Source organism: Pholcus phalangioides, unplaced genomic scaffold, assembly GCF_987345545.1.
Source record: "Pholcus phalangioides strain wild (caught in Gottingen) unplaced genomic scaffold, Ppha-v1.0 ptg000017l_1, whole genome shotgun sequence".
Classification (NCBI taxonomy): domain Eukaryota; kingdom Metazoa; phylum Arthropoda; class Arachnida; order Araneae; family Pholcidae; genus Pholcus; species Pholcus phalangioides.
In genome coordinates, this window is record NW_028301610.1 from 55203303 (window position 1) to 55227941 (window position 24639).

Consider the following 24639-nt stretch of genomic DNA (forward strand, 5'->3'; position numbering starts at 1 on the left):
AACTTTAAATAGCTTTTTCTCAGTTTTGATTTGATGGCTCTTGATTCCTTTTATATGTAGAAAGAAAAATTTCAACGCAAAAATTAGTGGCTGTAGACTAAATTGAAACATTGATATTATGCACTATCTCAAAACCTATTGCCGATTCGGCAAAACCAACACCAGTTTTGAAATCAGCAGCCCGAATATACCCTAAAACCATTAAAATTTCTTTTGGGAACATCAAAATATATTTTTTTCTGGCCTAAAATTTGGCTATTTTAACCCCCCTCACAAACGTTCAGTTTTATTGTAGTTATTAGAGCCAGTGTATTATTCGAAAAAATAATTTTGAAGAATAACTTCATCCTTCTCAAACATTTTTAAGGGTCATGCCATCAAATTAGAAATTATAACCAAAAATAAAATAAAATAGACTCGTTACTTTCTGGAGAACAAAACAAAATGACTAACGCTTATCTATAACCAATGTAAAGCACTTTTGTGAAATGCAAAGAACATATTCTAATTCACTTTTGTGTTTTCTTTGTGTTTTTCTTCGTTCTCGTGAGTGTTTCCTTGGCGTGTTTTTTATTTTTGGGTCATATTCTCTTTCTTCTCTGCAGTGCTTTCTTTATTTTTCTAGATTGTGTGTTTAATTTACTCTTTAGTTTGATTTTGTCACCGGATTTTTTGGACTGCTCATCGTTGGATTTGCGAGATGAGTGTTTTTTTTTATTGCTCTCAATTTTTTTAATTTTCGTTGTGTATTTTCGATCGACTTAATTTTTTTTTCTCGTTCTCATTTTCATTGTACTTTCGCCAGATTTGTGTTTTCCCTGCTTCTTTGATATAAATTCGTTGGTTTTTTGGACGTTAGTGTTAGCAAACAGTGTATACTTTTCCCCGGTACTATCCGTAATTTTGTTTTTTGTTTTTTTTTCTTTTGGGCCTACTGTTTTAGTGTTAGTGAATAGAAATAGTTAACTAATTCTAATAAGTATAAATTGTACTTTGTAGCTTAATGCTTTTTAGAGTGTATTGTATTGTTTGTATACATATATATTTTCTTCTTCGTGATGTAGTGTTGAGCATTTTATTTTACTTAATTTTTTCGTACAATCTTTTACGTATATTTCGCATTGTAATGTATTTTACGTTATTTTAATTTCCTATTAACGTTTCTCATTTTCTCATTTTTTATGTATTATTATCTAGTTTTAGCGGTAGTGTTAGTATGCCTCGACCTCGACTAGTGCTGTGTAGAGCTTGAGACGGGAGGTTTCCCTGATCTAGGGGTATAGTAGCTGATAATTTCAATTGTAAGGGGTGTTTGGATAGGGCAAGGTTCGAACTCGAGGTCGAAGCGTTACGGGAAAAAAGTTATGGTTCTAGAGGGTCCGGTTATAATGGAGCCACTTGTCGTCGAGCCACCTGTTGATGAAGAAGCAATCTCCGCGAACAACGACAGTTTAGATCATTTGATCATTTTTGTCGCACCAGGGTCATTTTCTGCACACGAGGACTAATTAGACCGGGACCTACAATTTATTGTCGATTCCGAACGGCCGGATTGTTTTTTATACTCGTCGAGGGGTTGGTACGCTAACCCTCGATGGGGGACTCCCTGTGGTAGCAATGTTTTCTGTGGTCATGTCACCGTTTCTGTTGTACCCCTATGTCAGGAAAGTTTTCTGACAAGGACGAACCGGGTATCGAACTCGCGACACCTCTGCACATCCTTTGGTACTTTAGGCGAGGATCTTATCGACCGGGCTAACGCACCCGACAGTTTAGAGGGTGAATGGGTGGTCGTGGATGAGGTAGAGGGAGATAGTGATAGGGGTTTAATCATCGGTGATTCTATGGTTAGGGAACTAGGGAACAGAGGGTGTAGGGAATTTCGGGGTTTCGAGCGCTATTGTCCTCCTGGGGATTAGCAACGTTCGAGACGTTTTTCATCGCCGAAAGTTGCCCTTGCGTGTTATTCTGTGGGTGGGAACGAATCAGGTAGGAGTGAATATTAGTGAGTCTGTCAAAGTACCGGGATTTACTATTATCCGCTAGGGGGGTTCAGATGTGGCAGTGACTCCAGTACTGCCAATGGGTAGTAGGGGGTATAGGAGTAGAATCCACCAATTCAATATAGGCCTGAAGGACATTTGCTCCTCACTTGGGGTCACGTTCTTGGAGCTTCCCGCATTTACCGATGGGTGGCTCCGTTCGGATGAGATCCATCTAAATAAGAGGGGGGTCTGGGAGGTTTACGATAGTCTTAGGTCAGGTTTTTTTACTGCCAGACCACGTAGTCAGGAATGCGGATTAGTTAATGATAATCGCACAACAATACTGACGGGGAATTACCCACCTCTGACTTGGATGGCTTCTCGATTGACACTAAATCACCGGGCAAATTAAAATGTGTGCTAATAAATGCCAGCAGGAGCTTGGGTAATAAGAAAGATTTTTTAGAAACTATGATAGTTGTGGAGGGCCTGGATCTTATAGCCATTACAGAATCTTGGGTAAACGATGGGGATGAATCTTTCTTACACATCTCAGGATACGATACTTTTTGAGGAATAGATCTGATAGGAAAGAGGGTGGAGCAGGGCCGCAACTAGATGCTTTGTCACCCGGGACAAGCGCACATTTTGACGCCCCCTTGCAATGTTCAAGGAGAGGTTTCAGAAGGAAATTTGTGCTGCCCCACCCCCCTTGGGTCCAGCGCCAGGGGCACGAGATCCGCCTGCACCCCCTAGTTGCGGCCCTGGGGTGGAGTGTTGATATACGTGAAATCATGTTTGAAGGCTAGAGAGTGTAACGTGCAGAGAAGTGATACTAAAACTATATGGGTTGAGCTTGAAAACAAAAGACATCATAAACTTATTGTTGGGGTTTGTTACAATCCACCGAATAGGGATTGAAACTACATCGCCAAATTTCATGATGAAATTTCCTACATGTGTAAGCGTTAAAGGGTTGTCATACTAGGGGATTTCAATTGCCCTGGTATTGATTGGGAGAACCTTTCAGCTAGAGATCAATATGAAAGAGACTTTCTTAAGTTGGTGCTCGACAATTTTTTGTTTCATCATGTATCTCCCTCTCGACAATTTTGGAAATTATTATCAAAAGGCAATTGGTGAATGGTTCTCCGGCTGTCTTGGCTCAGCGCGGAGTTAAGATAATCAGCCTGGGTTCAGGAAGGGGAAGTCATGTGTAACTAACCTCCTTTGCTTCTATGATCACGTGACTATGGCTTTGGATAAAAGCAAAAATGTAGATGTTTACCTTGATTTTCAGAAGGTATTCGATCGGGGTAAACTCTTGACGCGTTTACACGAGATTGGGATTGGGGGCAACTAGCTGAATTGGATTGAGTCGTGGTTAAGGGATAGCGCCCAACGAGTTATGGCGAACGGGGAATTCTCTGGTTGGACAGGCGTCACAAGTGGAGTTCCTCAAGGAAGTGACTAACTAACTAAGTGACAACTAACGGACATACAAAATAACCTGATTAATGCTGTTCTTTCCCAACTTTCCTCCGAGTTTTGTGGGTTCAGATATCATCATCATAATCATCATATTCTTTTATTGATTTAGGCAAGAAGCCTCTGCAACAGGTGGGAACACTAACAAATACAGTGCGACAAGAATAGTACAAGAACAAATTACAAATAATAATTTTACAGAAAACATGAAAAAATTCTCTATTTGCGAAAAAGTTTAAATCAGTGTTTCCCAAAGCGAGCAATATTGCCCCCTGGGGGCTGATGGTAAGTTCTAGAGGGGCGGTAGAGGCTTGGGGTTTAGTATAGGATCCAAATGGATTGGTTTGAGTTGGGGACGATGGAACGAAAAGTTTTGGAAACTATGGTTTAAATAATTGTGGTTAGTAAAGTATGTACACTGCTGGCCACCGTAAATGCAACACCCTGAAGGAAGCATGCAAATAATATGAAATTTACAACATGCATTAGCGGAGGTGAGATATGCAAATGATTAGAATTTCAGCGCAGACGCACATCACGCGCGCCTGTGGCGCCACTTCAAAGTGTTATTTAAGGCTTGGAGATTTCGACGATTTGAAGTACGGCAATTGTGTTTTTCTTGTGGTTTTTTCAAAAAAACGATCAATTATGCCTCGTAGAAAACAGCGATCATCTTTTGATCAAGTATCCGAGTTCGACAGAGGAAGGATAGTGGCCTACCGAGATTGTGGATTATCTTTCAGGGAAATCGGTAGTCGTGTTAGACGAAACCAAACAACTGTAATGCGGATATGTGATCGTTGGATGCAGGAGGGTACGACGGACCGACGTGTTAGATCGCATCCACCTCAGTGCACCACTTCACGTGATGACAGGCGTATTGTGCGTATGGCAGTGACGGATCGCTCAGCCACATCACGAACCATAGCACAGCACATTCAGTCTGTACCGCATCATCCAGTGTCTGCGCGTACCATTCGACGCCGTTTACAGCAGAGTGGTCTGTCCGCAAGACGTCCATTGCTTCGTCTACCCTTGACGCAGAACCACAGACGTCTCCGCCGCCAATGGTGCAATGAAAGAAGGATGTGGACGGCACAATGGAATGAAATCGTCTTTACTGACGAGTCACGCTTCTGTCTGCAACACCACGATGGTCGGATTCGAGTCTGGAGACACCGTGGAGAGAGGATGCTGAACAGCTGCGTTATGCACCGCCACACTGGTCCTGCACCGGGTATTATGGTATGGGGCGGTATTGGATATCACTCTCGCACTCCTCTAGTACGCATTGCCGGTACTTTAAAAAACGAGCGCTACATCTCCGAGGTGTTGGAGCCAGTTGTCCTTCCTTACCTTCAGGGCTTGCCCACAGCCATATTTCAACAGGATAATGCGCGACCACACGTGGCACGCATTGTCCAAAGGTTCTTCGTCAATCGCCAGATTGAATTGCTTCCCTGGCCAGCTCGCTCTCCGGATCTTTCGCCGATAGAAAACATGTGGTCCATGGTTGCTCAACGATTGACCCAGATTACATCCCCAGCAGCCACACCAGATCCACTTTGGCAACGCGTGGAAGCTGCTTGGTCTGCTGTACCCCAAGAACACATCCAAAGTCTCTTTGAATCAATGCCGAGGCGTGTGGCAGCGGTGATCTCCAACAATGGCGGCTACTCTGGCTACTGATTTTGGCAGGAACCACACTTCACAGAAGTCTATAAATTTAATCATTTGATGCTTGGTCAACATGTTATCTACAAAATAAATATTGTTGCGATATCTCTTGTCTTTCTTGGTGTTGCAATTTGGGTGGCCAGCAGTGTATATTGCGACATGCTAGTAAATAAAAAAATATTTATCAAGTGGAGAGATTCAATCCCCAAAGGACATTATATCAGACAGCAAATGGAATAGGTAATTTTGGTTTTACGAAGTACGAAAGCCTGGATAAAACCAAGCGGAGATCGAGATGTAGTTCGGAAAGAAAATTCACATTCCTCTGTGGGGAATCGAACCACCAGTCTCTCATTGTCCGGGTGAGTGTTCTACTGTATATAACCATTGAACTACAGAGGACAGACATTTTCATTTCTTAGAGCATATGTATGAATGCTGAACGAGACTGCGCATGGACAGCCTAGCTCAGCCAATAGCACTTACGACGTTAGCCCCCAGATGGCGACATAGAGAGAGAAACGACGTCACTCTCCGCTGCTCCTACGAAGTACGAAAGCCTGGATAACCTTTGGTTTTGTTCACAATTTTTGAGACAGGCAATGAAAGAGGTGATATGTCTCGGTGTGCCAAAATATATATATATATTTGCATCTAAACGAATTGTAAGCTGAACGTGCCATTAGTACATGAGGCCAGATCTCAAATTCATTGGAGTTACAATATGTACGCGAAACCTGCGAAATGATTTTAAGGATTCTCCCGTTTATGAACAACCTATTTGCACCAAAACGAATTTGCATGAGAGTTCTTTTAAATTTAAGCGGAATATTGTAGTCAGTAAGGTAGCTTTCAAGACCAAAATTGCTTTTATGTTGTTTGTAGTGTGGGTGATAATTTAGTGCTCTGGATATTAGCCATGTCACTTTGTATGTTTTGGATGTTAATTGAGTTTAGAATGACCGGAATATAGTATTGGGTAATAGCCGGGTCACTTGAGTTATTTAAAAAACAATACCCCACTGTCATCTTATTTATTTTCCACAAATTTGCAAGAAAATATTATTTTTCGCTTCTACTCGCCTCGTATCTATCACGAAGTTTTTAAAAGCATTGTTTCACCGTGAATCAACAACTGCTCTTCGACAAGGGGACACCAGAATCATTTAGTAAGGGACAATCTAATAGGGATGTTGATAAATTGAATAGCTTACCTCTGGTCGTGAATGGTCGTGAATTCTAACACAATTGACAAGTTTAAAAAGAATTTATTATGATAAATCAGGGTTGGTAAAAAAAACGGGTTTTTTCTTAAAAAACCACAAAACCAGGTTTTTTTGGTTGAAACCAGGTTTTTTTTTGTTTTAAATAGTATTAACATTAAAAACAATAAAATTTATGAAAAATCATTCAAACTTCTAATAATTAATTAAAATAAAATGTTCGTTACTGTAATTAACACTATTTCCATATTTAATTAATCAATAAATATTCCTTATATTTTAACTAAAGCCAACTTTTGCAATTTAATTATTTTTTGCTTAACTCAATAGATTACTTTGTGTTTGAAAATTCTTTTAATGTTATTATTAATAATATAATATAAAGATGTTTTCTCCAGTTACAATCAGTATGCTTAATTAGGAAGCTATTTTGCAAGAACTATAATAAAATTTAGGTGAATATAATATATTTAATGAAGCATAAATAATGCAGATTAATTAACGATGATTTGCGATATACAGGGTGGGTGTATATAATTAAGGTTCTGATTTCAAAACACTGTAAAAAAAAAGAACGATTGTCAGAATGACTTGAAAATTTACATGAATATTCCTGAAGAAATATTATTAAGTAAAGGGCGAAAAAAGGACTTTAAAATGTAAAATTAATGACATCATCCAACACATGGTAAATTTGCTTGCAGAATGGAAACAATAGCTAGTCATGGCAAAATGATAGCTTAATTGTAGCATTAGACGATTTCATAATTCATGGAAACATCACAAAAAAAGAGAGAGTGAAGTAATTAAACAAATAACTAACTTACTCAAGAAATGTTAAATATGTTGTCCACCGTGTTCTGGCTATGAGGCGAAAGCACAAAAATTCTTGTTTAACAACAGATCAGAGTATGCCATGGTCATGATATGTGGATGTGCTTGCAATTCACCTCTATTAAACCAAATGCACCCCCACGTTAATATTCCTGAGGAACTTCTAACATATAGAGGATGCGCTGAAGCTTGCGATTCACCAAAGTTTGCAATCCGACCACTGTTCATAACATTTTGAGGTACCCTCCACAGCCAGAAGTTGCAAGGGTTAAGGTCAAATGAACTGATGGCCGGCCAGGTGTCGTGCAATCCTGTTATTGTCAAAACGGGTCTTCAGCAGCTACTTTGCTGGTATTGCAATGTGCATCTTGATAGAAGTTGATCCACACACACTGATACTGTGGAAGTGCCAAAATTATGTGGCTGCACACAATAGATTGTACTGCTGACCAAGTACTGCATCATCTACTTGCACATTTTGCACTACTTGCACTTTTTTCTTTCACCAAAGAAAATTCCATTGCTTCAGGAGTATCCATGCAAATTTCCAAGTCATTCTGACCAGTACTTATTGTATCGTTTTTGAATCAAAACTTTAATTATAATCACCCTGTATATAGCTGATTGCCGCTGTGGTGGTTGAGTGGTCATAGTGACGGACTCGCATCACGAGGATCCGGGTTCGAACCCCACCGGCGCCACAGTGGTGGTCGGCTGAAGTTGGTTTTCTGTGGTTCCCAACTTCAGGGCGCGAATACGAGCCGATCTCCCCGTTAAAAAGTCTCGCCACAGAGAGCAACAGGCCTACAACGTTACAAATATTTAATCATTACACTTCACTCACAATTTGAAGTATAGATGGCAGCACTGAAATATCAGACACAACACTAGCTACACACTCATACTGTTAGGTGCACTCACTTTGTTCCAGACTCTGCCACGAAGCTGGGCTGGAAGAGATCTCGGCAACGGGATAAGTCCGGTGGCAGAGATCATGGCGTTCATTCATTCACTGTATATAGCTGATTATTTTTCATAAATCTGTTACTATTACTATACAGTAGAACCCTGATTAACTGAGCCTAACAGTGAAAGTATAAAAAAAACAACTATTGAATATTAAGACTGGGAGATATACAGTAGGAGATGTGCTACTTCTTGTGGGGAAAGAAAATGAAAATGTCTGTGAGGTAATGTAACTACTAGTACACTAGTCTTTGTCCTTTAGGGACAGCTGGTGGCTTTATTGGATTATAGGACCACCTGCCCCTAGCATGATGGTATCACTACTGTTGCTGCTGCTTTGTGAAGGGAAAAAGAAACCTTGTGAGATAATACACCACTACATTTAGATGTATGATACAATCCTTATTCATGAATTTGGTAAAGATATATATATAGAGCATCCGAATGTAGCTAAAGGTTAGAAAATGTGGTAAGAATGAGAAATTTTGGCTTCTGCATATAACTTTAAATAACTAAGATACTTCATATGAAAAAAATATATATATTCAGGCCACTTTTGTGAGACTTTTGAAAAAAAACCACTTATATCATCTTATGCCATTTAAAGATATACCATCAAAATATATCCCAAGAATATAAAATGTGATAAAAATAAAAAATTTTGGCTAATAATGAATCAATATGATAGTTTTCAAGGAAAAAATGATATTTAGGCCACTTTTATTTGACTTTTTGAAAAAAAACCGACCTGGTTTTTTTAAAAAAACCACTTGGTTAAAACCAAGGTTTAAACCAAACAACCCTGTGATAAATACAGTGAGATAAATCGAGAAGCTATCCATACTTAGATAAGACGATCATAATCTTTTTGTATGAGCTGTGCATTACATAATAACATATATTAATATTTCATATTAATTATTAGTTTTTTTTCTTTCTTGATATACAAATATACAAATACAAGGCCACAACAGGCAAACTGCCCAACGAGGTGGCTAAGAAAAAGATGTCCATAACAAATATGAATGCCATATATTTCTAAAATACAGCAACCCAATTGAAAATGCATTTATTAAAATTAAAAACTATGTATATATGATTAAAATTTATATAATGCCCATAAAAAAATATTTATGGTTATCTTATTCTAAGTATGGATAGCTTCTCTATTTACTTTACCGTAACACGTTTATCGTATTTTTTTTTAAACGTGTCAATTGTATTAGAATTTACGACCCCCGGGGTAAGCTATTCCATTTATCAACAACCCTATTAGAGCTATACAGCTATATATCTATATGCTTTTAAATTGGGTTGATGTATTTTGGTTACATTTGACATCCATACTTTTCATGGGCAAATCCACCTCGATGGGTAATTTGCCTGTTGTGGCCTATGTGTTTGTATTTATATTTGAAGGGGCAAGATATCTCGTAATTACCGAAACACTGCATCAAGTTAGGCGGGACATCTCATAAACTGAGAAAGTATAAAAAAGCACCCTCTAAAAATTTACTGAAGATATATTGAAAGTGTAGAAATACAGTCAATACTCGATAAGTCGAATTACGATAACTTGAATGTCTGCTTAAGTCGAAGTTTTCTCTGTGCTCCAAAACCTTCAACATTACTTTAGTGTTAAAATTTTTCCTTGAGTCGACGTTTTCTTCTTTAAGTCGAAGTTTTTGGGTATGAGATGAATTTTAAAAAAATGTATTTATCCTCCCAGTGAGGACTTGAAATTGCAGCGAACATAAATAAAGGAACTTCTTTCTCTCCCGCCCACATTCTACTACAGTATTTTTTTCTTTTATAAACACTGGCTAATGACTATGAACTTGGTCATCTGTGCTTGCAAATCATTTGGTGCACGTCTAGTTCTTTTGAAATCGCATTTCGCATTCACGAAGTTGCGAGTTGATTCAGTGTTCAAAAAAACGTCAGTACTTATTTTGATTGAGCGTAGCTTTTTTAAAATTTTGAAGCGTAAGTTGAAAGCTTTGGATTCGAAAGAAAAAATAACAAATTATCGACGAAATGTAAAGAAATCCAATTCTCAAGAAAAGGTTTCTTGTTGAAAAGTAGACACACATCCGAATACCTTATCAACAATCTTACCTCTTTCAGTACCACATTATAAAAAAATGTAAAATAATTATCATGAAAATTTTTTGTAGGTTATTTCAGTTCTAATTAAGCCTTAGAAACAAAAAAAAGTTTGTTTTTTTTAAAATTATTTAGTACACCAAACGAGTTAATTTACCTGGTATAGTACACAGGGGTGGCTCGAGCTTACCTGCTGCCCGGGTGCGAAGCATCATATGCCGCCCCTAAAGGCGACCCTGGTAGTAGGCTGGCAGGGCTTTAGTCAAGAGGACCTCAAGATAAACCTGATTTTTTTTAGGAGAAAGCCGATTGTTTACCGAGAAAAATGGGCGTGACCATACGTCCCGCTCTGGAAGCAGATTCTTCTGTTTTTTAATCTAGCATTATTTTACCGGTCTTAATAATGCCAGATAACAGGTAATTTAATCCTTAAAACCGCACTTAATTTGGATAGCCATCATCACTTATCCTGTAAAGATGATGTATAGCGAGGTTATTTTTTATTTTACGAAATTTATTTCAAATATGTTTCTGGTTTACTCTATATCTCTTCATTGATACGAGTGTTTGTGTGCGTTTTTTTTCCACACATTTTGCGTGTGAATTTTGAATAGCAAATGCCGTATACTGAAGTGGCGAAGGAGATGGTGGTGGTGATACTTTTTCCACATTCAGAAATAAAGAAAATAGGAAGCAAATAACACTCAATGCACATTCCTATGGCAAATAAAAAAAAACAACGTACCCGAAGGAAAAGGGAACCTTATGAGGGTATACATAGGATATAATAACGGAAGCTTTCGGAAATGCCAATAAATGAAACAAAAGACAAGATTCTTTGCCAAGGAAAACTTCTTGCTCCAGGAAAAGCAATGAAACTCACCAAACAGTGGGAGCAATTCATTATATAAGGGAAGGGAGGCGGATCTTTATTTGTTTTCTTTTTCAGTGGTTCTGTTCCAGTTGGGAAAAATTATTGCGGTGTCCGATAATTATTTTTTTTGCCATTATAGAGGTGCTATCAATATATATCGGTTGTGAAAATTGGGAAAAGTGACGTTACCAAGGGTGCGTGCGTCTTCCTTTCTCAGTTTTCGAATCTGGTAACCCTATGTATATGTCTATATAGAGTGTCCTGTAAGTCCTAATGTGGCCTTTATCTCATCCTATGATTTAGAAAATTCGCTCTTTTGTCCTCCGTTTCAAATTTCCGGCATTATTTTTCTTTCTACACTCGGGGATGTCTTTTTTTACTCTATATCTCTTCATTGATATTGCCTTTATCCACCTCATCGTAGGGGGAATGATTTCAGTTTAAAAAATGCTTAAAATGTATTAAAAACTCGCTCTGTACTTGTTTTCAGTGTGAAAATACTGTCCGGAAATAAAAAATCTAAATTTTTACACCGTCCCCGTGTGCTTTAACTTCCAGTTAGAAAGTTATTGCCCTGTCTCTTTTTTTTCGGGCGCCCGGTCCTAAAAACTCAGAGAGAAAGTTGTTGCCTTGTCTCCTCTGAGGCAGGAGCTGATCACGCCTTCCAAGCAAAATTTGATATTTCATGAAATTTTCGTAACTTCTATATGAGTCATTCAATCCGACAGTCCACAGTCAATCCGTTGAAAATTACCTGTATCAACGTTTTTGATTAAATAACAAGTTCAAGAAAACTTCGACCGTGAAACGGAAAAAACCGGAACATTTTTTCAAAAAAGTCGGGACAGAGGAAAAACCGGGACTGACCTGTAAAATACGGGACAAAATATAGACTTTATGGTTAATCTATTGACAGTGACTAATTTTTAGTAATTTGTAAAATCAATCCGCCCAACAGCGAGCTCTACATCCACCCATGCAATATCGCTGAGAGATATTTGAATTCAGAAACTGCTGATAATGAGAAAAGCCCAGCATATGAAGCATGAGATGAGATTGTCCGTTAGTTTACGCTGTTCTTTCCCAACTTTTCTCCGGTTTCTAAATTGAAATATCTCAGCGAATATTGCACTGGGAAACGCAGGGGCGCGCGTAGCCAGAAATTTCGTTCGGGGGGTCCATAGTGATAGAAAAACAGATTTGGCCATCTTTTTCCCTTTTTTCGGTCATTTTCTCACATTTCGGGGAACCAGACCCCCAAGTCCCCCCCCCCCTCGCTACGTCCTTGGGGGAAACATGAAATTTTTTTTTGTTGGCCGCAGAAGAGACAGGGCAACAATTTTTGATTGGGTTTTTTAGGACAGGGTGACCAAATAAAAATTTAGATTTCTTTTGTGACACACTGTATTTTCACTCTCAAAACTGGTACAGGACGATTTTTGCACAAATTTTAAGCACTACTTAAATTTTAACCATACCTCTACAACGAATGGTTGATGAGATAAAGGCCACATCAGGACTTGCAGGACACCCTGTATACATTACATACGTTACTCACGAAACGTACGTCCGTGTGTGTGTCTTGTTTTTCTAATAATCTCATTCAATAATTAGGCATCAGAATAATTCATCATTGCCAATTTCTTCTTGTCCAGTAGTTTGACTTTTTACTAATACGATATTCGTAAATGGCACCGATATACTGTATTATATAAAAGAAATCATTTTTTCTTTCTTTCTCCGAAATTGGAATTATTGAAATTGGAATTTTTCATCAGCCGCTGCACATTCGACTTTCACTGTATTCGAGATTTGACTGTACAGTATTTTGGTAGGAGAACTTTGTTCTTTGCTGGTATACTGGCGCCATCTGTTGTAAACATGTATAAGTGACGTTGCTAGTGATGCGTGTGCATGCCTTATTTTTAGGTTTCCGAATCCAGTAACCGTATACTGTATATTGTCGGCATAGTGTTTAGGACAGGCGTCTTCAACGCATGGCCCGAGGGCGACATTTGACCCTCGGAGCTTTTAATCGTGACCCGCTGGTCATTTTCAGAAAATTGTTGAAAACCTTGAAAAAAGATTAGTTCTATAGAATAAATCTATTCTATAATATAAAATCACAAACTCGAAAAGAGCCTGTTTCTATGCAACGGAAATCGGTAACGATTTTGGGTGAATTTTTCATTTTACTCTTGAATATATCAGGAAACGTTTGACCTATCGGGACCAGATTATGTGTATGTACTGAGAGGCGTGCCACCCCCCCCCCCCACATTCTGCAGCAGGGCCCCTAGGCATGGCCCCCACATGGGGGGGCTGACAGGGCTCCAGCCCTGGGGCCCGGGAGTCAGGGGGGCCCGTGGAAAGATCTTTCGATTTTTTTCCCTTTGATATATATATATGCCCCATAGGAAAATAGACAGGACTCTTTAATATCAATCACATCAATTTGTACTCGTATGGACGGATATCTTGAACTACGTACCTTAGATCTCATTGAAATTTTTTTTAACTATACACATGTGCAAGTAAACAAAAAAAACGAAAAGAAAACCCCGGAAACGAAGAAAAGAACATTGTACAAGGCCCCCCCCCCGGCTCTCATGGCAGTCGTTCTCCTAGGAAGGAAGAAAAGTGTCCTCAGGGCTATAGCCACTAGAATAAGGGAGGCCACTAGAATAATCCTTATCTAGTCGTCGAGCGTGTGTAGGGACCTACAGGGCTACCGCGCGACCCCTGCTGTTCCAGTTCGTAGAAGGCCATAATGTCTCGATAGAATGGAAATTGGAGTAAACAGACGTCGTATTCCACAGTGAAATTGCCTCTGGGTGCCGATAAAGCACATGAACCCCCCTCCCCCGCAACATCCTGGAACAGGGGCCCGTAGACTGCGCTCTTCAGCGGACCCCCTCTACAGTGAATTAATATTGTGGAAAAAAGACAAAAAATGAGAAGAATGGTCCAGGCCCCACTCTCGTGGGTGGGTTACGATACTGAGACAGCTTTGCTGCAAGCTTTTGTATACAGTGGATCCCGCATTATTTTTTCCTTCTTGGGTCCTGCGACTCTCTGGTGCCAACTTTTATTACTGATACTCATCGAGATTTCTCGTTTAAAGCGTTTTCCCGCAAAAAGTATTGTACGAAATAGCTGTAATGACGTGTGTACTGAATCACGTGATTTCGCTCACGGCCCCTCCAATAATCCCCTCCCACCCCCAGTCCGAACAAATCAAGGGGTTTTTTTCCTTGCTTCTGAAAAAAAAGGCTACATTCCGCATCGGCCTTTTTTATTCGCTGTACTGTCTTGAGGACACATCTCCCCTCAAAACTTCTATTCACGGACGATATTGTTGAACAGAAAAATATTTACGGTTCGCGTCTGCAAAAATCCAGTTGTTCGAAATCTTTTAGTAAAATAGTTGAACGAGTTTGCGTACATAAAGGATTAATTTTTTTCCCACGTGGATGAATCCTACGGTTCTAGCCCAAAAGAACGGTAAGCAAAACTAAAAATTTGAATTTTTGTTGACTTTTTATTTTGAGCATTAAGAGTTAACTGTAATGAATCTATGTTAGAAGAGTTTGGCCCTGCATCGAGGCTAGTTGCGATGTTTGTTGAATTGTGTTTCATAAAGTTTAAAAACGATTATTTTTAATAGGGCATATCTACAAATTACAGAGTAACCTCGTTCATATGTCACTCAGTTATACAACTTTCATGTTTATACGACGTTTAACTTGGGGAAGCAATTGGTAACAATACATTTTAATGTTAAAATATTTCATTCATTTATTTAACGTAAAACCTCAATTATTCGACGTTTTCACTTCGACTAAAACTCGGAAACTTTTGAAAAAAGAAAAACGTAATTTATATCCATCAAATGCGCACAAAATTTTTGTATGCAGTGAAAAAGCGTTGCTGCAACAGTTCTAGCATATTGTCACCGCAAAAGACATAAATTTTAGGGTGATTGCTGACGTATAAGAAAATTGTCAGTGAGATGGCTGATGATCATTTAGAGTGGACTTAGATGATTTGTTTATTGCCTCTTTCTGAGAATACGCAGATGTGGAGAGTCCCGAAGAAATGGGTTTCAATTGTTTTGACGGCCATATGACCTTTCAGAATTTTTTTCTCTCCCTATGTTTTCAACGTTATCCAGAGAGGGTGAGAAAGTCTACTGTAAGCATTTGGGGGGTACAGGTCTGCCGAAAATAGGTACACATGCACAGCAAGTTCTTTCGATCATTTCCTGTAGAACTTTCTTTCGATGTGGTGCTTTGCTTGCTGACAGGGCCGTCTTAAGAGCATCATGGGCCTCCGGGCCAATCGATTTTTCAGAGGCCCAACCTAGAGAATTCTCGAAAATTTCAATTACTTCCCATTTTACTGAGGCCCCCCCCCCCTCTTCTCTTGAGGCCCCCGGGCCGTGCTCGGGTGGGTCCATGCGTTCAGACGGCACTGCTTGCTAACTGTGTCAAATTCGTCGTTCGTAATGTCGGAAAAACAAAAAAACGCTCTCTCTAAAAAAACTGGAAATTTTGGAAGAATTCAACAAGAATTTTAAATTGATAACGAAAGTTCATCTTGCAAACAGGCCCGTCATTTAGGGGCTTTAGGGTCATTAGGGCCCTGGCTTTTGAAAATACACTAAAAATGGTATATATATACATACATTGAGTACCCTTGTTTTCCCCCTGGAAGAATTTTGCCCCCCCCCCCCCCGGAAAAAGTTGCAAACCAGTTGAATATGTTCGTTTCGACTTTTTGAAACGATTATAAAGTAGAGAAACAACCAAAGAGCAAGCTCCTGATTGAAAATCATCTACCGCCAAAAAGTCCAAGATGGGGAAATTTTCGAAGTCGAGAAGACTTTGTTGCAATTTTGTACTCAATGTCGTGTCCCAAAGGTGATGTTGTGCTAAATTTTATTTCTTTAAATGATTTGAAATGTGATTTAATTTCCTCTGAAGTATGAAATATTTTTTTAGAACAGAATTGGAATGCAATTAAACACATAAAATTTTATAACATTTTATATGTATGAGGGGGGGGGGGGTAATTTTTTGGAAAGGCTGTTATATTCACTTCGACTTATACATAAAACGTTTTATAAAACGTTATGACTCGGCCTCTTGAACGTCGTATAAACGACTGTAACAGAATTGTAAAGTTGCTCAGTTGAATAGATGAAGTGAACATAAATATTTGAATTATTTCAGTTCACACACACAATTTTTCAGGCCGGTGCTTCAACCAAGGCCAATGAAAATAGTTTTCAGTATTATTACTCTAACTTTTTAATTCACTAAATTTATTTATTCTTTTTGCACGCCTGTAGTGAATCGCCTGGCATAACGGAATCGCTTCGTTTTATCAAAAAAATCATTGCATGGAATAACTTCCCGTTAGAGCAGGGCGTCTCAAACTTTTTCCACCTGAGGCGCCCTTTTCCCCTATTCAATGCTTATCCACGAGCTCCACCGGCTCTCCAGAGCTGTTTAACAAAGAATATTTTCGAAAACCTCACACCATGACAAAGGTTGGAGGCGCACAGTTTGAGAACTCATGCGTTATAGGAATAATCTTTGATGTTCTAAATTGAAGTTAAACGTTTGGATAGAAATTTTGTTTTGTGTAAAACACGTTTCAAACTGGTTCGTCATGTATAAAGATTCTACAGTAGTTTCATTTGGTGTAGTATGAGTATACTTGCTTGCTTGGTGAACAACGAAACTATAGAGATGCGGTGGATATCTTATCTGAGAGAAACTAAGGATAAATTTGATACTGTGCATATATATCTATATATAATTGATTTTCTGTCTGTGTGTATGTTCTATATACAAATCCACAATTTTAAATCGATCGTCGCCAAAATTTGGATATATACCAAACAGGGCCCGGATTGAACGATAGGCTACTTCAAAAGTTCGTCAGAGAAGGGCAGATACCCGAAATGGACGAAAAATCGTCGTCAACAATGGTTTCTGGGCCTCAATAATCACTTTCGAAATGTTTACTTTGATTACCGTGGTTCCCTAGTAATGCGTTGTACACGTGCCTTTACAATGGCTTGTCACTTCTTTAATCCTGCCAGTATTATATATTTATTCCTTTGTAATGGTTTGTCACTTTTCCAATCCTCCCAATAAATGAAGAAAACACGGGCAGCGCCGGGTATTGTAGCTGTTATTGCTAATATTATGCATGATAAAATTGCAGTGAAATCTCGATATAACGATATTCTGTGGACGAAGAAAAATACCATAATAGAGGTATTATCGTTAATCGAGAGACTTTGACATTGAACACTAGCCATCAGGGCCGCAACTAAATGCTTGATCAGCTGAGGTAAGCACATATTTTGACATTCCCCCCCCCCCCATCTAATTTTGAAGAAGAGGCTATGAAAGGTGAATTTTGCGCACTCTGCTAGTCCTGGGCAAGATACCTGCTTGTCCCCCCCCCCCCCAGTTGCGGCCCTGCCGACCATGGATCGCGATCACCATTGGCGTATGCAAAGAAGGTTTAGGGTTCTAACCCCTCCCCCCCCAGAGCCGAGATTATAGGGAAAATTAATATAAAATTAATGCAGGAAAAAAGAACGTAACCCCCCACCCTCGTGAAAATGGCAATACGCCTATGGCAATCACAAGTTTCTATGAGAAAACCATATCGCCTAACCAATTCGTTCTTTTAACTGGCCCATAAGGGAGCTCTATTGTATTGCTTAAAATTATATACAAATCACATGATCATATCTCTAAATGTGATAATATTTATCACACACACACAATTATATTTTATTCTTTAGTTTAAATAGACAGTGAAACCTTGATATAACAATATTCTACGGACCAAAAAAAATATTGTATTAGAGAGATTAAAGAGGTAACATTATCCTCACGTGTGATCAAATTTATGCTATTGTCATTTTTTCTATATGGGCATTGTTAATATTATCGGAAAATACGCTTTTATGTATTTATTCGTTACAAAAAATTGTAATTGATTAGTTTATTTATAAAATTCACTTAGATGTGTATTGTCCCTGTACAGAAGCTTACCGCATAGTGCTTTTGTGTGTCGTACACATAGTGCAGCAATACAAATAACGTTAGCTTTCGGTGATCATTTAGTGAAAAATATTGTGGTAGCGATTTAAAAATTCTCCTAAGAATATCGGGTTATAGAGGCGTTTATCATAGTAGATGATGTCTTTGTACTGAGAGTTTAACATTAAGCCAGGCAATTCCAAACAAGATTTGAAAAAAAATATCATTGTAGATGTATTTATTATCGATTATCGTTGTAGCGATGTTTTGCTGCATATACAAATACCGTATCGTATGCAGGATTTCTCATGGGGGGGGGGGGAGAAGGGCATTCAACATTTTTTTCTTCCCGAAAGGGGTTTCTTTTTTTTTTACGGAAAAAATACACCATAATCATTTCTCAAGGTTTGCACAAAATTTTTCGGAGGGGGGGGGGGGGTAGGGGGCCCGCGAAAAATCCTGGCCTGGGGGCCCGGCACTAGCATGTGGGGGCCATGCCCCTAGGCTGGGATAGTTGGCGGGCCCCCAAACCAGATTTTACACTGGCACCCTCTGTGGTTAATTTATAGTGCGAAAAATCTCAAAAAGTGGTAAGAATCGTTCCGGCCCCTGTCAGTGTCAGGGCCATGCCGAGAGTTATGTATATGTATAATATACATATATCGCCAGTGCTCGCAACACACAGGGTCGGGGTACCCAGGGAGTGGCATTGCACATATACCTTCATGGGAAAGTTGAAAGGTTTCATTTCCAGGGGGCCTTTGACGGATGTCATCGTTTTCGGAAGCCCGAAATAAATCCAGTCTGGGGACCCTGGACTTTGTTCGTTGTTAAAATGAATACAAATGAAAATTTTTCGTGGCCCTCACAGGGGGGGATGTCTGACAAGTTTCCAATTCGGTGGCCCCATGGAGAGGTTGACAGGTTTCATTTAGGGGCCCTGGATGAATCTCGTTGTTTTTTTTTGTTGTTTAACATTGTGAAATTTATAACAGCGGAAGCCCGAAATAAATCCAGTTTGGGGCCCCCCACTAAAAATCTGCGTATTGGGTCCCGGGTAATTGGTTGGGGCCCTGGATTGTATTCGTTGTTAAAATGAATACAAATGAAAAATTTTCGTGGCCTTCACAGGGGAGACGTCTGACAAGTCTCCATGTCGGGGGCCCGCATGGAAAAGTTGACAGGTTTCATTTCGAGGGGCCCTGAATGAATTGTATTCTAAAATTCTGGGTCCCGGGTCATTGATTGGGGGCCCTGGAATTTATTTGTTGGTAAATTGAATACAAGTGAAAGTTTTTCGTGGTCCAACGGAGCTTTAGTCTGGGGAGAAATTTGCCCCATGGAGAAATTTTCTTGGGGTACTTGATGAGAATATATATACAGGTATATCACATTTGCTTTTTTTTCTTTTATTATTATAAAATTCGTTAGTAAGCTGGTGCTTGGACGTGTCACTTTTCATAGCACTCTGATGAAGTGGCACGAAATAAACAAGATATGTTGTGAAAGAAAAGGGGGGATGGGTTGGCTGCCACAGGCGTCTGGGAGGCAAAGCGGCCCTACTAAAAGAAATAATTTCGTAACAAATTGATGAAATTCAGAATAAATGAAAGAAATTATTCCAGAATTGATAAAAATTCATAAAGAAATAATTTTAAAAATTTTGAAACAAATTTCAGAATTAGTGAAAAAAAATAACTTATAAATAAAAAAAATTTCAGAGAAATATATATAATTAAACTAAATAATAAAAACGAACAATTAAAATAAATAGGCTATAAGAAAACAATGAGAGAAATAATTTCATAATTCCTGACATAAATTATTTCACAATCAATAAAAGAATATGTAATTGCATAATTATTGAAAGAAACGATTTCAACATATATATTGAGAGAAGTAAAATGTTTTTTTTCAGTATTACCGAAATAAATGATTACAGAATTACCGAAATAAATGATTACAGAATTACCGAAATAAATGATTACAGAATTACCGAAATAAATGATTACAGAATTACCGAAATATACACTCATGTCCATAAATTGAGGATAATGCCAGCTCCGGCAAATAAAGGTTCAGAAACAAAACAAACGTTACTTATTCATAAAGCCCATTTATTAAACAAAAGGTAAATAACAAAAACGATGGTGTATGTATGATACCATTCATAAAAACTACGATTTTTGCTCCCTGGAGCAATTGTAAAAAATATCTCCTTTACAAAAACTTACTATTACATGGTTGGTATGATGGTTAATACATTGTATGTCTCCCATGCGATGAAATACAGTCCATACAACGCCTAGGCATGCTGAGTATTAAATTATCGATCTGATCTTTGGAAAGATCACTCCACTCAGCAAGAAATGCTCTCCGAAGTTCCGTTACACATCTAGGAGGTGGTTTACGGGCTGCAACACGTCGGCCAAGCATGTCCCACACATGCTCTATCGGATTCAAGTCAGGTGAGAATGCTGGCTATTCCATACGGGTTATATCCTCAGATTCAAGGCATTCGTTTACGATGTTTGCTCGGTGAGGACGGGCGTCGTCATCCATAAACACAAATTTTGCGCCCATGGCACTCCTAAACAAGCGTAGGGGAAGGGTGGGCATAATGGCCATGGCGGGCAAAATTGCCACTGGCTATTTTCTCCCCGTAAGGTGCTGCCACAAAGCGTCAAACCCCTCAACTGCTCCGCTTGTCCACCATCATTTTCATACGGAAGTTGGAAGCTGTTCGGACCATTTGTTTGGAAATCATTCAACATTTTCTTGTTTTTCACCGTGCTGATCTAAGGTAAGTATGTTTCATTTATATTTTTAACTGAATACAAGTACCTAATACATGTGATTAGCATTCACCCCTTGAAACAACAAGATTTAAGCTATAAATATATGTGTCGAAGTAAGAGTTAGGGTTAGTCGTTTATGCTGTGGAGTCACATTTATATAATGGCGCCGAAGAGGGCAAAATGGCCACAGCAGTGGTCATCAGTGGCCATTTTGCCCTCAATCATGGTCACTACAAAATATGTAAATAAATTATTGTTCTAATTTCATTTTTATACAAAATTTCAATAACTAAAAATATTTATACATTTACGACGGTAAATATATATACACAGGCCTATATATAGCGAAATCTCGATAACTAGAACCTGGACTTGATAACAGAAACAAAAAGACTCCCAGTTATCGAAATTTATTTTATAATCATAGAAGATTTAATTTTTAAATTTATTTTAATCATAGAGATTTATTTTAGTCATTATGTTGTTTTCAAACATAACGATGTGTTTCATTTAATCTCTGCGAATTCAAGCTTATTTTGGCAAGCAATAACAAATTTTGTTTTGGTTGCAGACACGGTTATGGTGTATAAATACCAAAGGAAGAGCCCGCGGCAGTCCTGGGACCCTAATGAAATGCAACAAGCTATCGATGCCGTGAAAAAAGATGGTATGGCATGGCAAACAGCTGCTAAAAGGTTTAATGTGCCAAGAAACACTCTGAAACGTCGTGTTTTAAACAAAAACCAGTATGCTACAGACAACAAAAAATTTCTGGGACATTATCGAACTGTCTTTAATGAAGAACAAGAAAAACAGCTTGTGAATCATCTTTTGGATATGGAGGTTCGTTTTTTTGGAATAACAGTAGCCAACTTACGTAGCCTTGCTTACCAACTGGCAGAACAGAACAATATTTCTAATAACTTCAACCATGGAAAAAAAATAGCTGGGAAAGATTGGGTCACCGGCTTTAGAAAGCACCATCCTGAAATTGTCTTGAGAAAACCAGAGGCGACCTCAGCAGCAAGAGCCCAAGCCTTTAACAAAACAAATGTCACAAAATTCTTCGACATTTTAGAGGATGTGCAGAAAAGTCACTTGTATCCTCCTCATAGGGTTTACAACGTCGACGAAACTGGACTTTTAACTGTTCAGTCAAGATCCTCAAAGGTTTTTGCACTTAAAGGTAGACGTCAAGTTGGTTCTCTCACATCTGCAGAAAGAGGTGTTCTCTGTACATTTGCAGTTTGTATGTCAGCGGGGGGAATTTTTATTCCTCCTTTTGTCATATTTCCCAGGCAGCGGATGAAAGAAGAACTTAAACATGGTGCTCCACCCGGGACAGATTTTGTTTGTCACACTTCAGGGTGGATGCAAATTGAGATATTCTCCCAATGGTTTGATCATTTCTTGAAATATGCCAAACCATCAAAAGAAGACCCAGTATTGCTAATACTTGATGGACACGCTACGCACACGAGGAACCTCCACTTCATTGCAAAAAGCTAGGAATAATCATACCACTGTAGTTTGCCTTCCACCTCATTGTAGTCACAAGCTGCAGCCCCTGGATGTATCTTTCATGGGGCCATTCAACACTTACTATGTTCAAGCAATTGAGAGATTCTTGCGAAATAACCCTGGTAGGCTAGTTACTCAATATCAGGTGTCGCGACTTCTTGGTGAGGCTTTTTTGAATGCAACTACTCCGACCATTGCCGTAAAAGGATTTCGAAGATGTGGTATAGTCCCAATCAACAGAGATGTATTTACTGAAGTGGATTTCGCTGCAGCTGCTACCACAGACATCCATGATCTCTCTGTCGCCGCCTACCAGCTGAAGATCATCAGGTGGCACGGGCCCCAGGTCAAGAGGAAACTCCTTCTGTTCTGACGGATTGCGGATCTACAGACCAACCCAATGCTGCACTTCCTGTACTTTATAGTAACAACAGCACAGCATTCACAGTAGGTTCGGGTGATTCCAGCAATGCATTTCTTTTCATGTCTAGAGACTCATCAAGGCCCAGTACCTCATCTGCTGTAAGCCTACTCACCAAGCCTAGCACCTCATCTGCTGTAAGCCTACTCACCAAGCCTAACACCTCATCTGCTGTAAGCCTACTCACCAAGCCTAGCACCTCATCTGCTGTAAGCCTACTCACCAAGCCTAACACCTCATCTGCTGTAAGCCTACTCACCAAGCCTAGCACCTCATCTGCTGTAAGCCCATTCACCGAGCCCAGTAGTCCTACAGCATTTGCTGTAAGCCCTCATGATATTGTCTCAATCCCTGAAACAAATATTACCAAACGAAAAAATAAACGAAAAAAGGGATCAGCAGCAGTTTTGACATCAAGCCCTTATAAAAATGATCTCATAATAGCGAAGGAAGAAAAGGGAGAAAATGAAAGACGGAAGAAACTCAAACTGGAATTAAAAAAGGAAAAGATGTATAAAAGGAAAAACGAGGTAAAGAAGAAAAAAGTTAAGGGGAAACAGAAATCCAAAGTGGCAAAGCGTGCTTCCTTTGAGGACTCTGATGACAGTGACGTCAGTGATGCTGATTGCCTCTTCTGTGGAGACTGTTTTTCAAAGTCCAAACAAAATGAAGGGTGGATCAGATGCTCAAGCTGTCTACATTAGGCACACGAGGCTTGTGCCGGTTGCGAGGAAGAAGACAATGAGTTCACCTGTGATTTTTGTAAATAAATTAATAAAATACGATAGCTAGCAAAATGTTGTGAGATAATTTTTAAACGCCAATAATTTTTAAATGAATTAAACAATTTCAGTTATATAAAATGAGTTAATAATATACTAAGAAGTTTCACAACCTTTGTAGTGAATGATAATATTGCTTTCATGAGAGAGAATACACATTAATATTCTTTAAAATGCAATCAAACAGTTGTTTTTTACATCGGGCAAATCGGCCACTGGGTGGCCATTTTGCCCTACCCCGTCGGGCAAAATGGCCACTTGGTAAGGTTGCGGGAAAATAGTTTTTCCAACAAAACTAATTGAAATACAGTGAAAATAATATTTTTTGCATGAACCTAAATATCTAAACTAACTTATATAAAACTTTCATTAGTTTTTTTCAATATTTACTTATCGAAAAAAAATATTTTTCCTTAGCGTGGCCATTATGCCCACCCTTCCCCTACATGTTGTTCCAGAATGATGTCCCGATAAATTTGGGCTTTCATGGTTCCGGTTTGAACATGCAGATCTGTTCTGGAACCCAGTATAATTCCACCCAAAACGAGCAATGCTGCACCACCGTAACGGTGTCGTTCAATGATGTTGTCTTGGTGGTAATGGGTACCTGGCGTTCTTCATATGAAAGTCTGACGGGAATCAGACTGCAAGCTAAACCTGGAGTCGTCGGAAAACATCACACAAGCCCAATGTGACGATGTCCACATTGCATGTTCTCTACTCCAGGCTAATCGCTGCCGACAGTGAGTTGCCGTGAGCGAAACACATCTGACAGGCCTGCGAGCGTATAGACCAATATCTCCCAAACGTCTGTACACGGTTTGCCTTGAAATTGTGGTACCCGTGGCTGCAGATAGCTGACGAGACAGGTCGGATGCTATGCTCCGTCTGCTT

The 24639-nt window shown here is 39.1% G+C and overlaps 1 protein-coding gene across 1 annotated transcript; it reads left to right on the top strand.

Annotated features, from left to right (window-relative positions):
• The first annotated feature begins 21600 nt into the window (after positions 1–21600).
• Positions 21601–22530, top strand: LOC149074131 (uncharacterized). The gene has a single exon (XM_089247336.1). It carries the CDS (start codon positions 21601–21603, stop codon positions 22528–22530), a length of 930 nt encoding a protein of 309 aa, XP_089103462.1.
• The last annotated feature ends 2109 nt before the right edge of the window (positions 22531–24639 follow it).

Bases quoted from the DNA above. Each gene is read 5' to 3' on its own strand.
- LOC149074131 (XM_089247336.1), top strand. From the start codon at position 21,601: ATGGTGTATAAATACCAAAGGAAGAGCCCGCGGCAGTCCTGGGACCCT.